The 20974-nt window shown below is 44.4% G+C and overlaps 1 protein-coding gene and 1 long non-coding RNA gene across 2 annotated transcripts in view; one reads left to right on the top strand and one right to left on the bottom strand.

Moving 5' to 3' along the window:
• Positions 1–20974, top strand: part of DNAH5 (dynein axonemal heavy chain 5) — a 189285-nt gene that overhangs the window by 152870 nt on the left and 15441 nt on the right. The window contains exons 64-74 of the mRNA XM_081206728.1: positions 733–888; positions 1881–2063; positions 6355–6598; positions 9258–9372; positions 12318–12508; positions 12918–13039; positions 13804–13953; positions 14301–14546; positions 16285–16504; positions 17689–17894; positions 19110–19313. Of these exons, the coding sequence (XP_081062854.1) occupies positions 733–888; positions 1881–2063; positions 6355–6598; positions 9258–9372; positions 12318–12508; positions 12918–13039; positions 13804–13953; positions 14301–14546; positions 16285–16504; positions 17689–17894; positions 19110–19313 (2037 nt within the window). The remainder of the gene's footprint in view (positions 1–732; positions 889–1880; positions 2064–6354; positions 6599–9257; positions 9373–12317; positions 12509–12917; positions 13040–13803; positions 13954–14300; positions 14547–16284; positions 16505–17688; positions 17895–19109; positions 19314–20974) is intronic.
• On the bottom strand, positions 5929–12899 carry LOC308593997. The gene is made up of 6 exons (XR_014011201.1): positions 12541–12899; positions 11209–11333; positions 10071–10193; positions 9129–9286; positions 8300–8389; positions 5929–6043 (listed from the first exon to the last, which is right to left on the bottom strand). It is a non-coding gene; the product is annotated as an uncharacterized lncRNA (long non-coding RNA).

Genomic DNA, 20974 nt, shown 5'->3' with positions numbered 1-20974 from the left:
ACGCGACCCGTAGCATACACCACATATTCCAAAATAACATTTTAATAAAGAACGTATGGGTACTAAAAACGAATTTGGGTGCATTTTGTAAATAATCAGTATTGGGATAGAAGACTAACTCCCTTTCTGTATATAACTTAGATACAGCATGAAGCAGAGTGCCTCTAATAATAATAATAATAATAATAATAATAATAATAATAATAATTGTACCACACCCATCTGACTGGGTTGCCCCAGGCACTCTGGGTCGCTTCCAGCATATACAAAAACATAGCATCAAACATTAAAAACTTCCCTGTCTTCAGCTGTCTTCTGAAGGTTGTATAGTTGTTTATTTTCTTGACATCTGATGGGAGGGCATTCCACAGGGGGGACGTGACTACAGAGAAGGCCCTCTCCCTAGTTCCCTGTAACTTGGCTTCTCACAGTGAGGGAACCGCCAGAAGGCCCTTGGAGCTGGACCTCAGTGTCCGGGCTGAATGACGGTGGTGGAGTTGCTCCTTCAGGTGTATGGGTCTGAAGCTGTTTAGGGCTTTGAAGGACAGCACCAACACTTTGAATTGGGCTTGGGGTGGCATTGGCTCCCTTCTTCAGACCACCATGCATGATCCTGCTCAGCACGAAACAATAGCTCACACAGTCAAGGGGAGCATAGGACAGAGGAGAGAGTTGGTTTTCCCCCTGGTGAACAAGCAGCTTAATAGATGATCAGAATGCTTCTCTTTTCAGATCACCTCTCTGAATCACAAGTATTTTAGAAACCACTTGGAGGATAGCCTGTCTCTTGGAAGGCCGCTGTTAATTGAAGATGTTGGCGAAGAACTGGATCCAGCTTTGGACAATGTACTGGAAAGAAACTTCATCAAAACAGGCTCTACATACAAGGTGAGGGAAGTAAAAATGTTCTTGAAACTTACTGTCTGCTGCATTAACAAAGGTGTAATTGCTACCAAGTGTTGCTTTACTAAAGTAAACCAGTTGCATGTCGAGACCCCGCAGCCACCCCCTTGTTGGGAAATAACTCACACAAGGACACAGATATTATGTTATTGGGCAAATTTAGGGCACAACTTTATTGAATTACAGAACATGAGCGGTATTGGCTTAGGCATTGATTGGACCCGACTATATCTGACTCCTGCCCACTGCGCAGGAAGTCCAGCATGGGTAAGCCACCGGTAGGGGGAGCCCTGTCAATGCGAACCAACTCAAGCTCCTCCTGGTGTTCCCATCGGGGTCGTGTCAAGGCCCTAGCCCCCAACCCGGCTTCGGACAAGATCAACACCCCCGGATTCCTTTAATGGAAAACCCTTAAGCATGGAGGGGCAGGTGATGGCCACACCTCCCCCCCACAAGGTCAAACAATGCCTAACTGCAACCCTAACAAAGTTGTGATGATTGCTACGAGGTAGGCGAAAACCAAGTGGCCAGTGCCAATTTGCCAAGTGGAAAAATTCCTACCAGGCCCCTCGGACAACCAAGGCGACCAACTGACGTCCATAGCAAGGTCATTGCCTAACCTGCAAAATAGGGAGAGAGGGTGGGTGATTGAGGAAGTGAGCCAAAGAGGAAGTTCTCTGGCTCACTCCTCGGTTTAAACTGGCCCGGCCACACACCCCCGGTCAGTGGATTGGCTGGCCTGGCTCTGACGTGGTCGGGATCCCCCAGGCAACGGGGGACAAAGTCCCCTGCCCCCGGTGGGGAGTGGGTGGCCACGCGGTCCACTGCAACTCCTCCCCACTGGGAAGTGGAGCAGATTAACAGAAGCTAGGTGTTGTATCCTAAATAACAATCCAATGCTTGAAAGAGTACTACAATAAAGCTTTTTTTGGGGCTTCTAATTCTCTTCTACTCCCATCATCGCTTTTGTTAATTAGGTAAAAGTTGGGGATAAAGAAATGGATGTAATGAATGGCTTCAGACTTTATATTACCACCAAACTCCCGAATCCAGCATATACCCCCGAGATTAGTGCTCGTACCTCCATTATCGATTTTACTGTCACTATGAAGGGTCTGGAAGACCAGCTTCTAGGGAGAGTCATTCTAACAGAAAAACAGGTAAGTGAGAAAGAATCTCTGACAATTCTGGAACTATCATTTGTACAGAGTTGTGTTGCTGTTTACTGTGGTAACCCCCCCCCCCCCATTTTCTAACATTGGAATGATGGGCTTCACAGCTTCCTGAGATGCAGTGGGGACCAGACAAAACAACCCATTGTTACCCATTGTTGTCTTTTTAACTGTATATATTGCTTGTATTATGTTGCTATGTCGAATAAAGTTTATCTATCTAAAACAACACTCCAGTAAAATAAGTGAGATACTTGAAGCAGAATCAACATAGTTCAGCAATGTTTTCTCTCTCATACATCTCCTCTGCTTTCCCACCTACTATTTCTGTTTTTTTAATATATATTTTTAAAAAACCTTTTTACATTGCATATGGACGTATGAATCTGCGTGAGTCATGCCCATTGTCCATTTTGACCGACAGGTGGCACTTCAGGGCCCTTTCCCCATCCCTCCAACCTGAGGTTCTTTAACTGATGATGCTCTTGGAGTTCATAGTCTACGTGCAGCTTGGCAAGTGAGCAATTAGTGTTTTGACTACAGGCTAGGGAGACAAGAGCACGGGAGAAATTTGTCTGGAGATAAGAGGGCCTAGTAGTAGCTCGGTAATTGTCTGAGGTCTCTTATATAGTCAGCATGGCCTATGGCATTGTTTGGCTAGTTAGGAGTAACCTGGAGTGGTTGGAGAGCGATAAAGTTCGTGTCTGTATATAGGAACTTGTATATAGCTTGTGAGTTTACTGTCATATATAATAAACTACAAAACCAGTCGTCAGCTTTGTTCCTGACTGAGCAGTCTCGATCGTTGCCTAGGAAAAACTGCACTACTCTACTAAGTTGTGCATCATAGAAGAAGTTCAGAGGTGAAGAAACTGGTCCTAGTTGCATGCGAAAGGACTTCAGAAAGTGCCCACAGGCTTCGGAGTTTTAACAGATGCCATGGGACTTTATTGGGGACATTCTGTGTGTAAGACATATTCAAAGCATACTATCTACAGCTGAGTGATCATTCCTTGCCCTAAAGGCTGCCTTGACCCTGGGATTGCACCTGATAAGGTTTGAAGAAGAATGGCCACCACAAGCATTTCCCTTTTGCATATTTCAAAATCTCACCCATCTTTCTTTATTAACCTTGAGAGGTTAAAGCCACACCAACTCTTCATCCCTAAACCTGTTTAACCACTACAGGACACAGTTTTTCCACAAACTTCAGAGTGGGACATTGGTAGCCTCATCCTAGAACTAGATTTCCCAAGAAGCAGGGAGTAATGATGACCATGTTGGCATTTTACAAGCTTTTCAGTATCACAATGTACCGTATTTTTCGCCCTATAGGACGCACCGTCCCATAAGGCACACCTAGTTTTTTTGGGGGGGGCAATAAAGGGGAAAAAATATTTCCCCCCCCAGGCGCAGGGCTGGGGCGGGGGAAGCCCGAGATTCCCCCGACCCCAGCCCCCAAACAGACAGCTCTCTGCAAGCCATGGGAGCCCAGCGCTGGCTCCCGCTGCTTGCTGGGAGGTCCGCGAAGCCTGGACGCGCTGAGCTTAGCGAGGGCAGGCTTCAGCATGCAGGCAACTCTCTGCAAGCAGCGGGAGCCCAGCGCCGGGCTCCCGCTGCTTGCTGAGAGGTGCGCGAAGCCTGGAGAGCGAGAGGGGTCGGTGCGCACCAACCCCTCTCACTCTCCAGGCTTCAGCAAAAGCTTGCATTCGCCCCATAGGACGCACACACATTTCCCCTTCATTTTTGGAGGGGAAAAAGTGCGTCCTATAGGGTGAAAAATACGGTATAAGGAAAATAATGGTCTTCTTTCTGGCTGTGTACCAGACACTCTGTTGGTTCTGACATAACAGCCAAACCATGGTTTAGCTGTTGGGCTTGAGCCCTCCCATGTGACTTCCTGGTTCAGGCAACCATTGTACCTGAGTTGACAAACCATGGTTTGTGCTTGCCCTACAAACCATAGTGCCATAAGATAGCATGCACTGACCTCCCCATGCCCCCCATTAATGGTTTTAACTGTTGTTGACTTGTGGCAATCAACTCATTAAAAAATTGCTTCATTGAGGCTTTGCTGAAGAGCTTATCAGTTTTGGAAATTTGTGTAATGGGCTACATCTGTGCTTCCAATTTTAATACTTTCCTTAAGTGTCTCGATTAGCAGGTTATGTTACGCAGTGGCGTGTAACATGTCTACATTAAAATGAGATTGTCTTGCACAATGATGTTTGGAGTATAGTACTAGAATGGCTATATATATATATATATATATATATATATATATATATATATATATATATAATGTTGCATGTGAAAATTACTGCTGTTGTCCATAAAAAAAGAAAAGAAAACCTTGTAGGCATGAGATCGCATGCTAGAATGTTGCAATTACACCTGTTTGTATTCTGGGGACGTCTTCCCTCTGCAACCTTTTCATCTTGAAATGGAAACTAATTAAAACAAATGAAATGAGCAAATGTTCCCTCATTTCTTTCTGGATTACCTTTTCATCCTTTGCTTCAAAGGTATTTGCATTTTTAATGTTCAGATTTCCTATCACGGCTTGTCCAAAGAAAACTCATAATTCTCATAAATTACTTTCACAATCCCCAATTACATTTCCTTTTGTTTCTGCAGATTGTACATGCCATAGGTCTGTCTTCCATGCAGGAAGATTTTTTAGCTCGTTATGGTCAAGTCACATCCTGCAGAATGAAGCCCACTTTTGAATTAGATGCAAATTAACTTTTTGATGGCACTAACAATGGGAAATTAATCATTCCTGTCTGTGCAACAGTTGGATCTATTGTAGTGTTTTATCCAAGCATAAATATTATGTAGCATAACAGGTTGCTTGTAAGATCAGTCATTGCAGTGTGGCTGGGAAAACTCCGGAATTTTTTCCATGGTGTTGTGACATGACAGCTGCCACACCATCTAGTTTGGCTACCTAGTGAAGTGTTTGCCATGGATTCCATAGTGTTCAAGATTTGCTAGAACTTGGAATGCCAGGAGATTTAATTCCATCTGGAGTTCAGGATGGATTCTCCGGTTCCACTTGCAAGTGGCTCCATTTCTGGGAGTGAAATTGGACCCATCAATTTCCAGTGGGCTTTGTTTCAGAAACACTATGTGAAGTGATGAAGGAATGGGTTTCCCAAATCTAAAACCTGACTGTGCAGTCAGTTTGAAACGGGCCCCCAAATCCCCATTTTCCCTTCTCCAAGGGTCCATTAGCTAAAATCGATTAACTTGAGCACTTGAGCCAATGTATAACAGGAATCCAGCTGTATAAACAAAGCTCTCTCCTTTATCAGTCTGTGACGCTTAATGGATGGCCTTGTCAGTTCCGAAGTGGAGACGGGATGGCAGAGCTGGGGCTTATCTTATCTTGTAGGTTGTAAATATCCTGACACACTGACACACAGACCTTGCAAGACACCCCCACGCTCGGGGATGGCGCCAGGAGTGCTCTTAAAGTTGGTGGCCTTCTTACTCCAAGATAAGGAATACAGGAACAGGAACATCCTTTGATGGTCAAGAGTATAGGAACAGGAACATCTGTTTATGGTCATGGATGTCAACTTACGTGTATAAGCTGATGTGGCTGGATTCCTGGGGAGGGGGCAAGGGGACCAGAAAGGGTATATAAGCTGTGTGTAACCGCTCTTTAAGTGCTCTTGCTGTGAAGTGACCACGCAAGTGCCTTTCTGCTGCTCCGGAGAGCAGAAATAAAGAACTCTTTCTCTGAAGTAACCTTGGTGTCTTTTGACTCTTTCCCCCCTCTCCGGGAGCAACGCTCACCCAACCAATCGGTAAAGTCTAATAAGGCTACAGTGAGATCTGGTTTGGTCTGAGGCTTTGAAATGGTCTTTGCCACATTGATGGGCTGGACCTCTCCATCCTTGCAAGGATGAGTTCTTCAGGCCACTTGGGTTTTCTTCAGAGTCTGGATTTCATGCATGTTCCTAGTGGAAATAAAAAATCAGGTATCAAGGCATACCTGTAGAAAGGGGAAGGGGAAAGCTGTTCTCATCTAGACATTATTATAGACTACAGCTCCTATAACCTCTGTCCATTTGCCATGCTGGCTGGGGCTAATGGGAAGTGGAGTCCAAAAATCATATATGGAAAGCCACATTTGGGGTCTCGGTTACATTGCCTGTTATACCCATTACTGCACTGCCTATACTTTTGACTTTGTGTATTGTATACACTAATGAGCCTGCTTCTGACAAAGCATTTCGCTGATGTGTGGCTTCATGGTGAACTTTAACAGGAGCTGGAGAAAGAGAGAACGGATCTGATGGAAGATGTGACTGCTAACAAAAGAAAGATGAAAGAACTGGAAGATAACTTGCTGTACCGGCTGACAAGCACACAAGGCTCTCTGGTGGAAGATGAGAGCCTCATCATTGTACTTAGCAACACAAAGAAGACGGCCGAGGAGGTGACACAGAAATTGCAAATTTCTGCAGAGACTGAAGTACAGATTAATTCGGCCCGAGAGGAATACAGACCTGGTGAGCGGAATGCCCTCTAGTGATGGTGACCCAACTGTCTTAAGTCAGTGATCAGAATCATGATTGGAGCTGGGAGATGACAGTATGGAAACATGGGAAAAACCAAGATTATATAGCTAATACAGAGATGTGTTAATCTTTGAAAATAGTGTCTGGCGGGAATTGATGTTTTCCTGGTCCCGCTTCACTTTGCCCATACGATCAATCCATATCATTGCTGCGTCCTTCCATCCTCATCGGTACATGCTTTCACTATTCCATGGGGTACTTGAAAATGTGTCTTCTATTTTTCTCCTCTTCACTCCAAACCGATTTGTTTTAATTTATCAGTATGTACTTACTGCAGGGGTGCGGAGCCTGCAGCTTGTGAGTTAGTTGTGGCCTGGCATGGGACCCAGTTTGGCCCATAAGGCTGTTTCCCCCAAACCACGCCCACCTGCCCCACACCTGATGACATCAGTGGATCGGTTGCATAACAGAGGTCCCTGTGGGGAACTTGGTTGCACAGCTGAACCCTGCAGGGAGCGTGGTTGAAGTCAACACCCATCAGCTAAGGGGCAGGGAGTTCATCCTTAATGGAACAGCTGCATGACCAAGTTCCTCACAATGAATTCAATCATGCAGCCGATCCCAGAAGAAAGCAGGGTTGAAGTCCTAGGCATAGGGCTGTCCAAGCCCCTTCTGCTGCTGTTCCCAAGTGTCTGTCAATCAGCTGGTGTTAGGCACTTGGAAAGTGCTGTGCAAAAACACTTTGGCAGTGACCTTCACCACCCACCTGTCTGCAGAAGTAGAGAGAGATCTTCTTCTTCTTTGGTGATCACTCATAGCCGAGTAAGATTGTCTCTTAACAGTGAGTCCAGAAGTGACTGTGGGGGCTAATTCTGGATCCACACATTCTTCCACAGTGGGGACATAGGTTTCCAGGTAGGAGTTGATCACGGTGAGGGTTTGCCAAGCGTGCCTTCCTCTTAACACGTTTCTCCCTTTTGTCCTGAGTTTGAGAATCTTCAAAACCCAAGACACCTTTGGTAAAGGCTGTTCTCCAATTGGAGCACTCACAGGCCATTGTTTCCCAGTTGTCACTGTTTATACTACATTTTTTTAGATTTGCCTTGAGAGAGTCTTTAAACCTCTTTTGTTGACCACCAGCATTACGCTTTCCATTTTTAAGTTTGGAATAGAGTAGTTGCTTTGGAAGACGATAATCAGGCATCCACACAACACGACCAATCCAACGAAGTTGATGTTGAAGAATCATTGCTTCGTCACTGGTGATCTTTGCTTCTTCCAATACACTGGCATTAGTCCGCCTGCCTTTCCAAGTGATGTGTAAAAAATTTCAGAGACACCATTGATGAAATCATTCGAGGAGTTGGAGATGGTGTTTATAAGTGGTCCATGTCTCACAAGGCTGGCTGCCAGGCCAAAAATGTTCTACGCCTTTGTTACATCTACATATTACGTATAGTCTTATGTATGAAGTCCATTATAAGATTTATCCAATGGTGTATTTTATTTTATGTTGTTTCACTTTATTTTATTTAGGAGATTATTTTTTTTACTTACCCATCACCATATGGTCCCAGGCAGATTGCCATAATATAATATAATATACAGTTATAAAAGTAAGAAAAGCAGTTAGTTATAAAAACAACAAGGAAGTCTGTTCAGAACAGTATAGATTCAGCAAAGCGTTATTACTGTGTTGATGTTGCATCTCTCGTGCTCTTTGTTGAGAAGCCACTGGGGGGAGAGCTGTATCTGTGATAGATGCTCCTGGCTTAATCCACACTGGAAAAAATGTATAGAAACTGGATTATTTTGTTGAATGCCCATTGGAGATTCGGAAAAATGATCTGAACTGTAAATTGATTCTGGAATGGATCAGGCTGCCAATCTCATTGCTGATTGCCAGAGTCTAAGATATTTCTGCAAGGATTCTGGCCCTGCCTCTACCTTCTCCATTTCTCCAACCTGCTGGGGTGGGCTCTTCAGATGTGCTGCAACCTGAAACAGGTTCCCAAACCCCATAGTGCCCTGATTAAAAATAGATATGGAAGTGCACACTTCGAAAATCCAGTGGCTGAACTCCCAGAATCCTGGAGTTTATGCTGTCATTGCGATGCATCGCTTTTCCGCGACTTCCTGAATTGGTGTATTAGTGCAATTTCACCCATGGAACAGAAAAGCCGAAATCTGGAGCACACACTGCAGTTTTAAAATATGTGGATGTGTGGCTTGCTGCAAAGCATTAAGACAGAAAGAAAGAGGTCTGGACTTTTTCTATTTGCAGCATTTAGGCAATGGGGTTTATTGTTGAAAACAATGTTCTATCAGGCCTCATTCAGACTTCCTTTTGTGACCCATATCCAAGTGTTCTTTTTTTTTTGTCCCAGCTTTGCCTGGGAAAACCCATGTTTTACCTCTGAATTGGAGTAAACAGCAGTAAAATATGGGTTTTTCCTGGGGAAAGTGCTGGGACAAAAAAAAAAAAAATTCATCAACAGAGCTTTAAAGTCTGGACTTGTACCTGGAAAATGTGGTGCAAATGAGCCCTCTGTTAACCACAAACAACTTGTTATTATTTGCCCATCAGAAGACCATAAGCTTTTGTTTTGCTTCCTGTATTTTGATCATATCCAACTTTTCTTTTCTTTAGTTGCAACAAGAGGCAGCATTCTCTATTTCCTGATAACCGAGATGAGTATGGTCAATGTCATGTATCAGACTTCACTCCGACAGTTCTTGGGCCTGTTTGACCTTTCCCTTGCTAGGTAACTATGACAAGTGAGATCTTTCCCTTTCTGAGGATTGGTATTGTTATAAGAAAAACTGCTCCCTTTCCCTTATGGGGTATTCCGGAACCTGTATAGAGTCCTTAAGTGGGTTTCCTATCGGTAGCAGAAAACAGGCCAGCCAGAGTATATTGAGAAGCAAAGCGGCTAGTAAGCATGATCTTTATTAAAGGAACTGTTGCAACAGGGTCCCTACTCACCACATGCAGAGGGAGACAAACCCTGAACAGTGGTGTGCAAGCCCTTATATAGACATTTGAAATGGCCCACCCTGTAGCCCAAGGTAAAGGTAAAGGGACCCCTGACCATTAGATCCAGTCGTGACTGACTCTGGGCTTGCGGCGCTCATCTCGCTTTATTGGCCGAGGGAGCCGGCGTACAGCTTCCAGGTCATGTGGCCAGCATGACTAAGCCGCTTCTGGCAAACCAGAGAAGCGCACGGAAATGCTGTTTACCTTCCCGCCGGAGCGGTACCTATTTATCTACTTGCACTTTGAGGTGCTTTTGAACTGCTAGGTTGGCAGGAGCAGGGACCAAGCAACGGGAGCTCACCCCGTCACGGGGATTCGAACTGCCAACCTTCTGATCAGCAAGTCCTAGGCTCTGTGGTTTAACCCACAGCACCATCCACGTCCCGGTTAGCCCCCCAAAAAATATCATACATACCTCACAGGGACCTCACAGAAATCCTGGCTGCCAGGATACCTAATAATGGTCGCTGATTGCAATACCTGGGCAGCCTGGCCATTCTTTTGTGATGGTTAATACTTCAGTTCCTAAATCCAGGTCACAGGCTCACCCTATTCACACACAAATATGCCCATAAGACAGGATTTGCAAGCAAAAAGACAATGGGAAGGCTTTCCCCCATTTGCCTCCCTTACTGCAGAGGAATATTTGAGGTCATTGCGAGAGTCAAAATGGCTTCAGGATTGCTCTCCCATACTATTTCAGATGCACGGTTCATATATTTAGATATTTGTGCATTTATGAATATTTATTCTGTATTTGAGACCTTACAATTCTCATAACAGTATATAATCAGATGGCCAGACTGTTTGATGCAAGGAAGCCAGCATCGTTTGGAGTGTTCCTTCATTCACTTTGCTCCACTGTTTTCGTTTGTCAAACAGGTTTGGCATGTCGTGGACATTGCACAAAAACTTAGCAAATCCATTTGACCAGAAATGACAGCAGGATAGGGAAAAGAGTGCACAAACTGTGATAGATAACAGCACTATCATTTGTCTTAACTGTCTGAAAATCTAGAGTCTTTGGTTTCGCTTGATGACTATTTCCCCTGTGTTCGTGTTTGCCATTGAATGGGCAAAGTAACCTAATGCTGTCATTATAGTACAATCCTTTTTGTATTGATTTCCACACAATTTCTCAGTTTAAGTAAATTCCTGATTGCATCTGCTAAGCTCCTCCGCTCTATCCCTCTCAAGGGCTGGAGTCTTCTCCCAGTGTTTGTCTCCAAAACTATCAGGAGCTTGGGAGAGATAGTGAGCAATGCAATGAAAGGAAACAGAAATCCTACCCGGAAAACAAAAATCCTCTTAAGCTGTGTACTGACATCGGAAGCTTAAAGCTGCGTTCAAGGGCTTGAGCTTCCGTTGTTTAAGACGGGGAAATCACTTCAGAGGCAACTGACTAATATGTCGTCCACAGAGATTAGGGGACCCTGGTTAACCAGAAGCAATTTGTCTCTAAAGGGCAAAATAACTGCTTGCCCTTCGCTTATTTGTCCATATGATCTGCAGGCAGACACACAGTAATGTGTGCGATAGGCCTGTTGCTGGCCCTTGAGTTTACCTTGAGGCATGTGTTTCCAACTGCTTTGGAAGGAACCAGTGAGTCAGTAGCAGTCAGTGTCGCAGTGGGGTGACCTTGTTAGATAGAACTCTGTCTTCACAAGCTTCTCACCTGTGCCAGGTTTTCTTAAAAATAATAATCAGGCATAACAGATAAGGATAAAGATAATAGAGTTCAGTATTTGAAGTCGAAATATTGTGCCCTTCCATCTATTGATAAAGTGGTTTAGCTCCCTTACCAGGTCCAAAGGTAAAAGGTAAAAGGTAAAGGACCCCTGGATAGTTAAGTCCAGTCAAAGGCGACTACAGTGGTACCTCAGGTTACATACGCTTCAGGTTACAGACTCCACTAACCCAGAAATAGTGCTTCAGGTTAAGAACTTTGCTTCAGGATGAGAACAGAAATCGTGCTCCGGCGGCACGGCAGCAGCAGGAGGCCCATTAGCTAAAGTGGTGCTTCAGGTTAAGAACAGTTTCAGGTTAAGAATGGACCTCCAGAACGAAATAAGTACTTAACCTAAGGTACCACAGTATGGGGTTGTGGCGCTCATCTCGCTTTCAGGCCGAGGGAGCCGGCGATTGTCCACAGACAGCTTTCCAGGTCATGTGGCCAGCATGACGAAACCACTTCTGGCGCAACAGGACACCGTGACAGAAACCAGAGTGCATGGAAATGACGTTTATCTTCCTGCCTCAGCACTAGCTATTTATCTACTTGCACTGGTGTGCTTTCGAACTGCTAGGTTGGCAGGAATTGGGACAGAGCAACGGGAGCTCACCCCGTCACAGGGATTCGAACCGCTGACCTTCTGATTGGCAAGCCCAAGAGGCTCAGTGGTTTAGACCACAGAGCCACCCGCATGGTCGTAGTAGGTAGTAAGCTTAGCTCCCTTACTAGGTCTAGTGTAGTAAGAGCTCTGTTGGATCATGGTGACTGAGCAGCTTATATGTCAATTTGGCCACTGTGTCTCCCTGTTTCTGCACAAGTTCGGGCTTATGAAGTGCAGCTTTGAAAATGCTTTCTTTTCAGAAGAAAAAGCTTTCTAAAACCTCACCAGTGGCACTAGATTACGCTTTCATTCTCTCCTTTCCCCACTTTCTTTTGAACAGGTCTGTCAAGAGCCCCATTACGAGCAAGAGAATAGCAAATATCATTGAGCATATGACCTATGAAGTATATAAGTACGCTGCACGAGGGCTTTACGAGGAGCACAAGTTCCTGTTCACATTGCTCCTCACCTTGAAGATTGACTTACAGCGGGGCAAAGTGAAGCATGAGGAGTTCTTGACCCTGATTAAAGGTCAGAGCTACTGCATAAAATGTGCAACTTACTGTGTTTCAACCCGGTGTAAATGTTCAAATCCTGCATGCAACGTGGCAGGCAACCTGTTGCCCTCCAGATTTCGTTAGACTACAACTCCCATTAGCCTCAGCCTGTGCTAGGAATGGATGTCATGGGAGTTGTAGTCTGGGAACATCTGGAGGACTACAGGGCCCCCATCTCTATAGTAGGGGATATGGAGAATGCCAGTATGCCGGTGTGGGCCTCTACGCAAAGTCCAACCCATGAGGTACAGGTGGGGCAATTGTGCCATGGGAAGTGGGCAGCGCAGTCACAGCCCATCCACCATGAATAGAATTTTAAATATCTGACTTTATATATTCAGCAGCTCTTTTCAACTGGTTTTTGCTGGAATGTCTTTTTTCAGGTGGTGCTTCTTTGGATCTGAAAGCTTGTCCACCTAAACCGGCTAGGTGGATCCTGGATATGACTTGGCTGAACTTGGTGGAGCTCAGTAAACTGAGACAATTTTCAGACGTTCTCGACCAAGTAGGTGATTGACAAGGAGGCAAGGATTAAGCAGTGTGACACGTTTCATTCTCTTGAAGGATTCTGTAGCTATTTCAATGTCACATGCCTTTTACACTTCAGAGGAACTGCTGATGTGGACCTAGAAAAGTGAAGTCCAAGCCAGCCTCAAAATGTATTTGCCATTTGACTGGCAGGTGTTAAGACAATCGTGTTGGAAGGCCTAAATCTCCATGCTGAACAGATGTTTCGGAAGCAGATTTTCTGTTTCTGGTGGACCATTTTCAAAAGAAGGGACCACTACTGAAAAGATCCTCTTGCAAATAGAGACTAGTCTCATCTTCTGCGATGGTGGCAACCATAAAAACATTTACAGATCCCGAAGCCCAGGGATGAATATATGGAAGAAGACATTCCTTCAGAATGTCTGGCTGTAAAGTCCCTGGCTGTAAAGTCCAAGGTTACACAGCTCCTTAAATTTAGCTCAAAAACTAACTGGTACCCAATGAAGCTCTTGAAACATTGATATGCAATATGCTCATGAGGCTTGCCTAAGACAAAAGCCATAATTTCACACTTGGGACCAAGTGAAGTTTCTGAGGTGTCTTCAAGAGTGGTAATGCACAAAGCGCATTACAGTGGTCAAGCTGAGATGCTGCCATTAGCATGGACATTATCTAGAAAGGGACACCCCTAGTCCTCCATTAAGATATCTGAAACTAAAAAAAATGTATCTTGCTATCTGTGCTATTTAATAAACATATTCCCCTATTTGTGTTTAATAGATCTCACGAACAGAAAAACAGTGGAAAATCTGGTTTGATAAGGAGAAACCAGAAGAAGAACTTGTTCCCAGTGGTTATGACCAAGCTCTGGACTGTTTCAGACGCCTCCTCCTCATAAGGTCTTGGTGTCCTGATAGAACAATAGCTCAGGTAGGCCAAAAGCTTTGACTAGGATGGGAATAGAATGCCGACAGGTGGGGGCTCAAAGCAGTTCTAAAGTGAGCATTATAAGCAGAGAGATCCTTACATGTCAAAGCTCCTGCAGTCCAACACAGTAGGAATCTTTCCCATTCTCAACAGCACCTCTCTTACCTGCTGATGCTCCAAAAATGCCCGCCCACCAATACCCTGTGTTACCAGGAAGACATGAAGATGGGAACCTGTGTTTCTTGAGATATATAGTTGTATCCACAGGTTGATGTCTCGTAAGAACTGAAAACTTGGTATGAAAATCGTTGTGGGAAAACTGGTGCACCTCTCCTTTTCTTTTCCACTAGGCTAGGAAGTACATTATGGATACCATGGGGGAGAAATATGCAGAAGGGGTCATCTTAGATTTGGAGAAGACTTGGGAAGAATCCGATCCTCGCACTCCTCTCATCTGCTTCCTTTCCATGGGCTCCGATCCCACTGATTTCATCATTGCTCTGGGGAAAAGGCTGAAGATTGAGACACGCTATGTGTCCATGGGACAGGGGCAGGAGGTTCATGCCCGCAAACTTCTGCAGCAAACTATGGCACACGTGAGACAAATTCTCTACTTTCTTTTAGTGCAGATCAATCTTTGAATTTCCCCAGGACTTTATTGGTCATCAACATGGGTTAGGCTAGGCATAATTGGCTGCTGATTCATGCAGAATTGGTTCCTACATTTCTTCCTATAAGGCCTAAGTAGGATTATTTGTAATCGGGAGCACACAAAGCCCAGAGCTATGGTTACAGAGACCTTGAGACACCAACAGAAACAGCTTCACACCACCTTCTCCTGGTAATGTTTAGTAAACTTGAGACATGATGCTATGTGAGATTCCTCAGAATTAAGTCCCATTGTGTTCGAGCGGCTTACTTCCTAGTTAGAATGGTAGCCTACAATGGGAGGCATGACGTTACCATGTTGTGTGCTTCCCTGCTCTCATAGCCACTTATGAAGTGGGGCAAGGAAGTGACAAATGCACATTACAAGTGGGAGAATGGGAAATAGTGTGGGTTTGTTGCTTTCATTCACGTGCTCACAGTAATGCAGGGGTAGGGAACATTTTTCCAACCAAATTTCAAGAAGAACTTTCTGAAGGTAACCTGTTTGACAGTGGAACAGACTCCCTCAGAGAGTGGTGAACTCTCCTTCTTTGGACTTTTTAAAGTAGATGTTGAATGGCCAGTTTGACACTCATGCACTTGCTATAATGTCTAGATTGAGTAGGTTGCTGATGCCCTGAATGGGCTGGGCATAATCTCATCACGTGACAGGATCATACCCAATCCATTCAGGTCATCAGCAACCTATCAAATCTGCTCTTCAGGTAAGACCAATTGTTCCTTTCAGTCTAAGGCTAAATATATTCACATGAGTTACCCTCATCAGTGACAATGGAATTGCCAGCTTTGGTAGGAGAGAGGAATTTCAACAGGAAAAACCAAGACCAGGCATAGGCAAACTCAGTCCTCTGACTGTTTTGGGACTACAGTTCCCATCATCCCTGACCACTGGTCCTGTTAGCTAGGGATGATGGGAGTTGTAGTCCCAAAACAGCCAGAGGGCCGAGTTTGAGGAAGCCTGACCAAGACTATAAACTCTGTTGCTATTTGTACTGTTGTTTGTAGAGACATACATTTGTGTGCTGCCTATGTTAGGTTGAATAGTCAGCTGGTTGTTCATCTACAAGCCTTTTGTTTGAATTAATTCCTCGTCCCCCAAATAAAGCTAATTGCCTCTAATTGAACAGTGTATTCTTTCAAGAACAGAATCTACAGGGTGAGAGTTTGAACATCCACCCTGATTGGGGAGAAAGAGGTTTGAGGCTGAGCTTGGTTGGTCTTGGTCTACAACTGTATGAGGATGGAGAGCAAGGAAAGGATGCACATTGGTATTGAAAAGAATTAGGACAGCACTGCAAGCATATGAACTGTAGCACAGTGGTACCTCAAGTTACAGGCACTTCAGGTTACAGACACTTCAGGTTACAGACGCTTCAGGTTACAGACTCCGCTAATCCAGAAATAGTACCTTGGGTTAAGAGCTTTGCTTCAGGATGAGAACAGAAATCACACAGCAGCGGTATGGTGGCAGTACAAGGTCCCATTCGCTAAAATGGTGCTTCTGGTTAAGAACAGTTTCAGGTTAAGAACGGACCTCCGGAACGAATTAAGTTCTTAACCCGAGGCACCACTGTATCACCAGCAGAAAACAATCGCGAAATTGGTTTGGATTGTGTTGACTTCCAACTATCAAATCAAGTTTCTTCAATGATTTCCATTTCCTAGGGTGGATGGGCGCTTTTGCAGAATTGTCACCTGGGTCTTGACTTTATGGATGAGTTGATGGACACGATTGTTGAAACAGAAAATGTTCACGAGGCCTTCCGTCTGTGGATGACTACAGAGGTCCACAAGCATTTCCCCATCACCCTTCTACAGATGTCTATAAAATTCACCAATGAGCCTCCCCAAGGACTCAAAGCTGGCCTGAAGAGAACCTATGGAGGTAAGGGACTTGCTTTTCCCTCTCCCCTTCAGTTATGCCCAAGTATCTCTGGCATTCCAACCCCCCAGTAGATTTTAATAGGGGCATCATGAGTGATCAGTTCCTACAAGGAATTATACCCTGTGCATATATTTAAATATTTAGTCTGGGTCCTTAAAAAACACAGTGGTGTATATTATTTTTGTACAAGTATAATAATAATAATAATAATAATAATAATAATAATAATAATAATAATAATAATAATAATAATTTATTTATACCCCGCCCATCTGGCTGGGTTTCCCCAGCCACTCTGGGCGGCTTCCAAAAGAATATTAAAATACTGTGATACATCAAACATTAAAAGCTTCCCTAAACAGGGCTGCCTTCAGATGTCTTCTAAATGTCTGGTAGTTGTTGTTCTCTTTGACATCTGGTGGGAGGGCGTTCCACAGGGAGGGCGCCACTACCGAGAAGGCCCTCTGCCTGGTTCCCTGTAACTTGGCTTCTCGCAGTGAGGGAACCGCCAGAAGGCCCTCGGTGCTGGACCTCAGTGTCTGGGTAGAACGATGGAGGTGGAGACGCTCCTTCAGGTATACTGGACCTGAAGTGGTTGTCATATGGAAGTATGTAAAGAAATGGAACAGGACTAACAAATGTAGCTCTAGAAAACAAAATGTGAGTACTTTGCTATAATATGGTCTTCCTATAAGGCACTATAAAAACTATCTAAAGCTCCTAATTTATCTCAGTAATGCTGAGCAAATTATCACCCATCTGCTACTACGAAAGGTGTACCTATTTAACATTTTTGTAAGCTTACCACATGCCATTTTTGCATCAAATTGCCATTCAGCTTCCACAATACAACCTTCTCCTTTATGTGCGTGCCAGCTAAGATCCATGCATTTGACAAAGTGGGTTTGAGTTCATTATTCCATAATAAATGTGTTCATCTTTAAGGTGGGACATGACTCTTCATGGTATGTTGCTGCATGAGACTAACTAATTAATTAATTTTTATAATGAAATATTTTTAGATTGTGTGATTATTTGATTGATTATTTTATTGTTGTTAGCCGCCCTGAGCCCGGCTTTGGCTGGGGAGGGCGGGATATAAATAAAATTTATTATTATTATTATTATTAACATGGCCACTCCTCTGGTGATATGGATATTATGTAGAAGTGTCTTTGTAACAGGTGTGAGTCAGGATCTGTTGGATATCAGCAACATGGTTCAGTGGAAACCAATGCTGTATGCTGTAGCCTTCCTACACTCCACGGTCCAGGAAAGGAGGAAATTTGGACCTCTGGGATGGAACATTCCTTACGAGTTCAACCAAGCTGATTTCAATGCCACAGTACAGTTTGTTCAGAACCATTTGGATGACATGGACATCAAAAAGGTACTTGGCTGCGCAGTTTAGCAACTTAGGTGGTATTTGAAATACAGTGGTACCTCGGGTTACATATGCTTCAGGTTACATATGCTTCAGGTTACAGACTCCGCTAACCCAGAAATAGTGCTTCAGGTTAAGAACTTAGCTTCAGGATGAGAACAGAAATCATGCTCTGGCAGCACAGCGGCAGTGGGAGGCCCCATTAGCTAAAGTGGTGCTCAGGTTAAGAACAGTTTCAGGTTAAGAACGGACCTCCGGAACAAATTAAGTACTTAACCCGAGGTACCACTGTAGTGTGGACAATCAAAGTGTTGTTTCAGCAAATGGATTCTTCCTTCTACGTCTGTGTATAAGTTGATCAGTGGTGACCTATGGCATGTGGGCCTAACTAGGGCTGTCACACCTTTGGGGGCCAATCACAGCCACATTTATATCTGCCTCGTGTCATATGACATCGGGTGCATGTGGCTGCAAAGGAAGAATTGGGAGAGAATGCGCACCCAGTTCTTTCCTCGTGGTCAAAATCTAGCACCTTTTGAATTTGGTGCATTTACCATCACCTTTAAAACTTAGATTAAAGGCCCATTAACTTTGATGTACAGAGTGGAGACTTCAACACTCTCTGCACTCTTACCGTCTGTGCTGCTGCCTAACTTATTTATTATTATTTATTGAATTTATACACCGCCCTAAACCGGGAGGTCTCGGAGCAGTTCACAGAATAAAAGCAAAATATAAAAGCACAAAATACATAATCAAAATAAAAACAACAATCCAATACCCCCCCAAAAGAAACACATTTTAAAAGTACTTAAGAACCTCACAACATTTAAAGTAAGACAATTAACAAGAAATATCTGCAGCAATATTTTTTGGCAACCAAATTGGCCGGGTGCCTTCCTGACACAGAGACAAAAATAGCTTTGAAATAAGAGTGGGAGGGGGGAAAATAGCCTTGGTTGTTGAGCAGATGTAATACTAGAGTTTCATCTCCCGCAAAATGATGGAGATCAGATTATGTAGGGTGAAGAAGCAGGTGTTGAGGGGTCGGGAGATGGATTGGGGGAGTGATCTGACTGCAATGGTTCGAGTTTGACTCTCAGAAGTCTCGGAATTTTCAAAATCAGCATATTTATATCCATCAATATATAGATACACGCACACATTTTTAGTGTCCTGCTGCATGAAATCATGCCGCACCCTTTTTTGTTTTTCTTTCAGGGTGTGTCTTGGAATACTGTTCGTTACATGATAGGGGAGATTCAGTATGGTGGCCGAGTTACGGATGACTACGACAAAAGGCTGCTCAACACGTTTGCTAAAGTGTGGTTCAGCGAAAACATGTTTGGCCAGGACTTCTCCTTCTACAAAGGTTACAGCATACCCAAGTGTGCTGCGCTGGACCAGTATCTTCAGTATATACAGGTTTGTATAGTTAGCAGCGACTTCTCAAAAGGAAAACCTAAGAGAGGCTCTGTCGGAATTTGCCATTCCAAAGCTTTCCCTCCTTTGTGAGGCCACTCTATTGCTTTACTTGCTTTTTAATTTAGTTTGCGTGGACAGGCGGAGTCCCCAGATCCTGCACGGTCCCCCCGTCATGTGGAATAACAAACTCACGACAACGTGCTATGGGATTAAATTGGCCACAACTTTATTATATTTCAAATGTGGGTAGACCTTGGCTCAGGCATTGGGCGTTCTCCCTCCCCGGTCCCCAGCCGGGGACCTAGGGAGCATCAGGGTTATCCAGTGTGTGTGGGGGATGGGCCGGCTCTGGAGAACATATGTTCAAGCAGAGATGGCCGCCCCCGTAACGCCGCCGCCGCAGGAGGGAGCAATGACGACCTTTCGGTGTACGGCCAAAGCCTCCCTTCAGAAAACCCCTTTAACGGGGAACCCTGGTATCGCCGCCGCAAGAGAAAGATGGACAAAAGGATTCCGCCCAAGGCCTGATACCGCCAAAGTTGTGACGTTTTGCTACGGGAAAGGCGAAACCTGCCAATGCAGGGAAATACCTTTCCGGCCCTTTAACAGCGACCTTAACTTAGCAGCGCCCGCATACCTGTGAAGAAAAGTTAACCTGCAAAACCTGTGAAGAAAAGTTAACCTGCAAAATAAGACCTTAACTGAGGGTGGGTAGGGTGGGAGAAGCTCTGGAGCCAAGTGAGGATTCCTAGGTAAGATCCTCCCTCTATTGTGTGGGCAGGTAATCCCTCCCCTACCTGGCCTGGTCTCCTTGGCAACGCTTCCCCCAGGTGGGATTGGGCAACTGACTGAGGTAGGCGGAGACCTCCAGGTATCCCACCTGAGGGAAGGCAAAGCCAAGCCTATGCTGTTGGAGCCGCTCCAGATCTAGGGGCTGCACGCGTTCACGCAAAGGGCGCCCCCCCATTTTAAGCGGGGAGCGGTCATTCCCGTAGGAAAATTCTGTAGGTGGGAAAGCTGAGGACATACACAAGGGTGTCTCAAATATAAAGGACTCTATGCCTAGATGTAGAGATGGGTGGAATTTGTTATTAGTGGGCAGATACAAATTTGTACTGCTGATCAGGAAGTCACCAATTTGAATCTTGGCTGTGTCATGATTCACTATGTGGGATGCGGGTGGCGCTGTGGTCTAAACCACTGAGCCTCTTGGGCTTGCCGATCAGAAGGTCGGTGGCTCGAATCCCCATGATGGGGTGAGCTCTGTCCTAGCTTCTGCCAACCTAGCAGTTCGATAGCACACCAGTGCAAGTAGATAAAAGGTACCGCTGCGGCGGGGAGGAAGAAATTCAAAATTTATCTTAAGAAACATTGCAAAATTAATGAATGTTAAAATGTCGAGGTTTAAGGGAAAAATGGGGGTTACAGCTGTAAAAGATTAAGTAAAAGAAAAGAATAAGGGAAAGATTCGATAAAATCATGTGTTAGGATTTGCTGAAATAATTTTGGAAATTGGGATGTAGAAAGGGGAGGTATGGGGAAGTCAACGAAGTAAGGTTTAAGAAAAAAAAGGATACGAAATTATACATGTTTGTTTGTGTGTTTGTTTGTTTGTTTGTGTTTATAAAAACTTTGTAAAACCAATAATTTTTTTTATAAAA

This window comes from Podarcis bocagei, assembly GCF_964188305.1.
Source record: "Podarcis bocagei genome assembly, chromosome: 8".
In the NCBI taxonomy this organism is placed as follows: Eukaryota; Metazoa; Chordata; class Lepidosauria; order Squamata; family Lacertidae; genus Podarcis; species Podarcis bocagei.
Note: the sequence above shows the minus strand (reverse complement) of the source record. Positions and strands in the feature narration are given on the sequence as shown.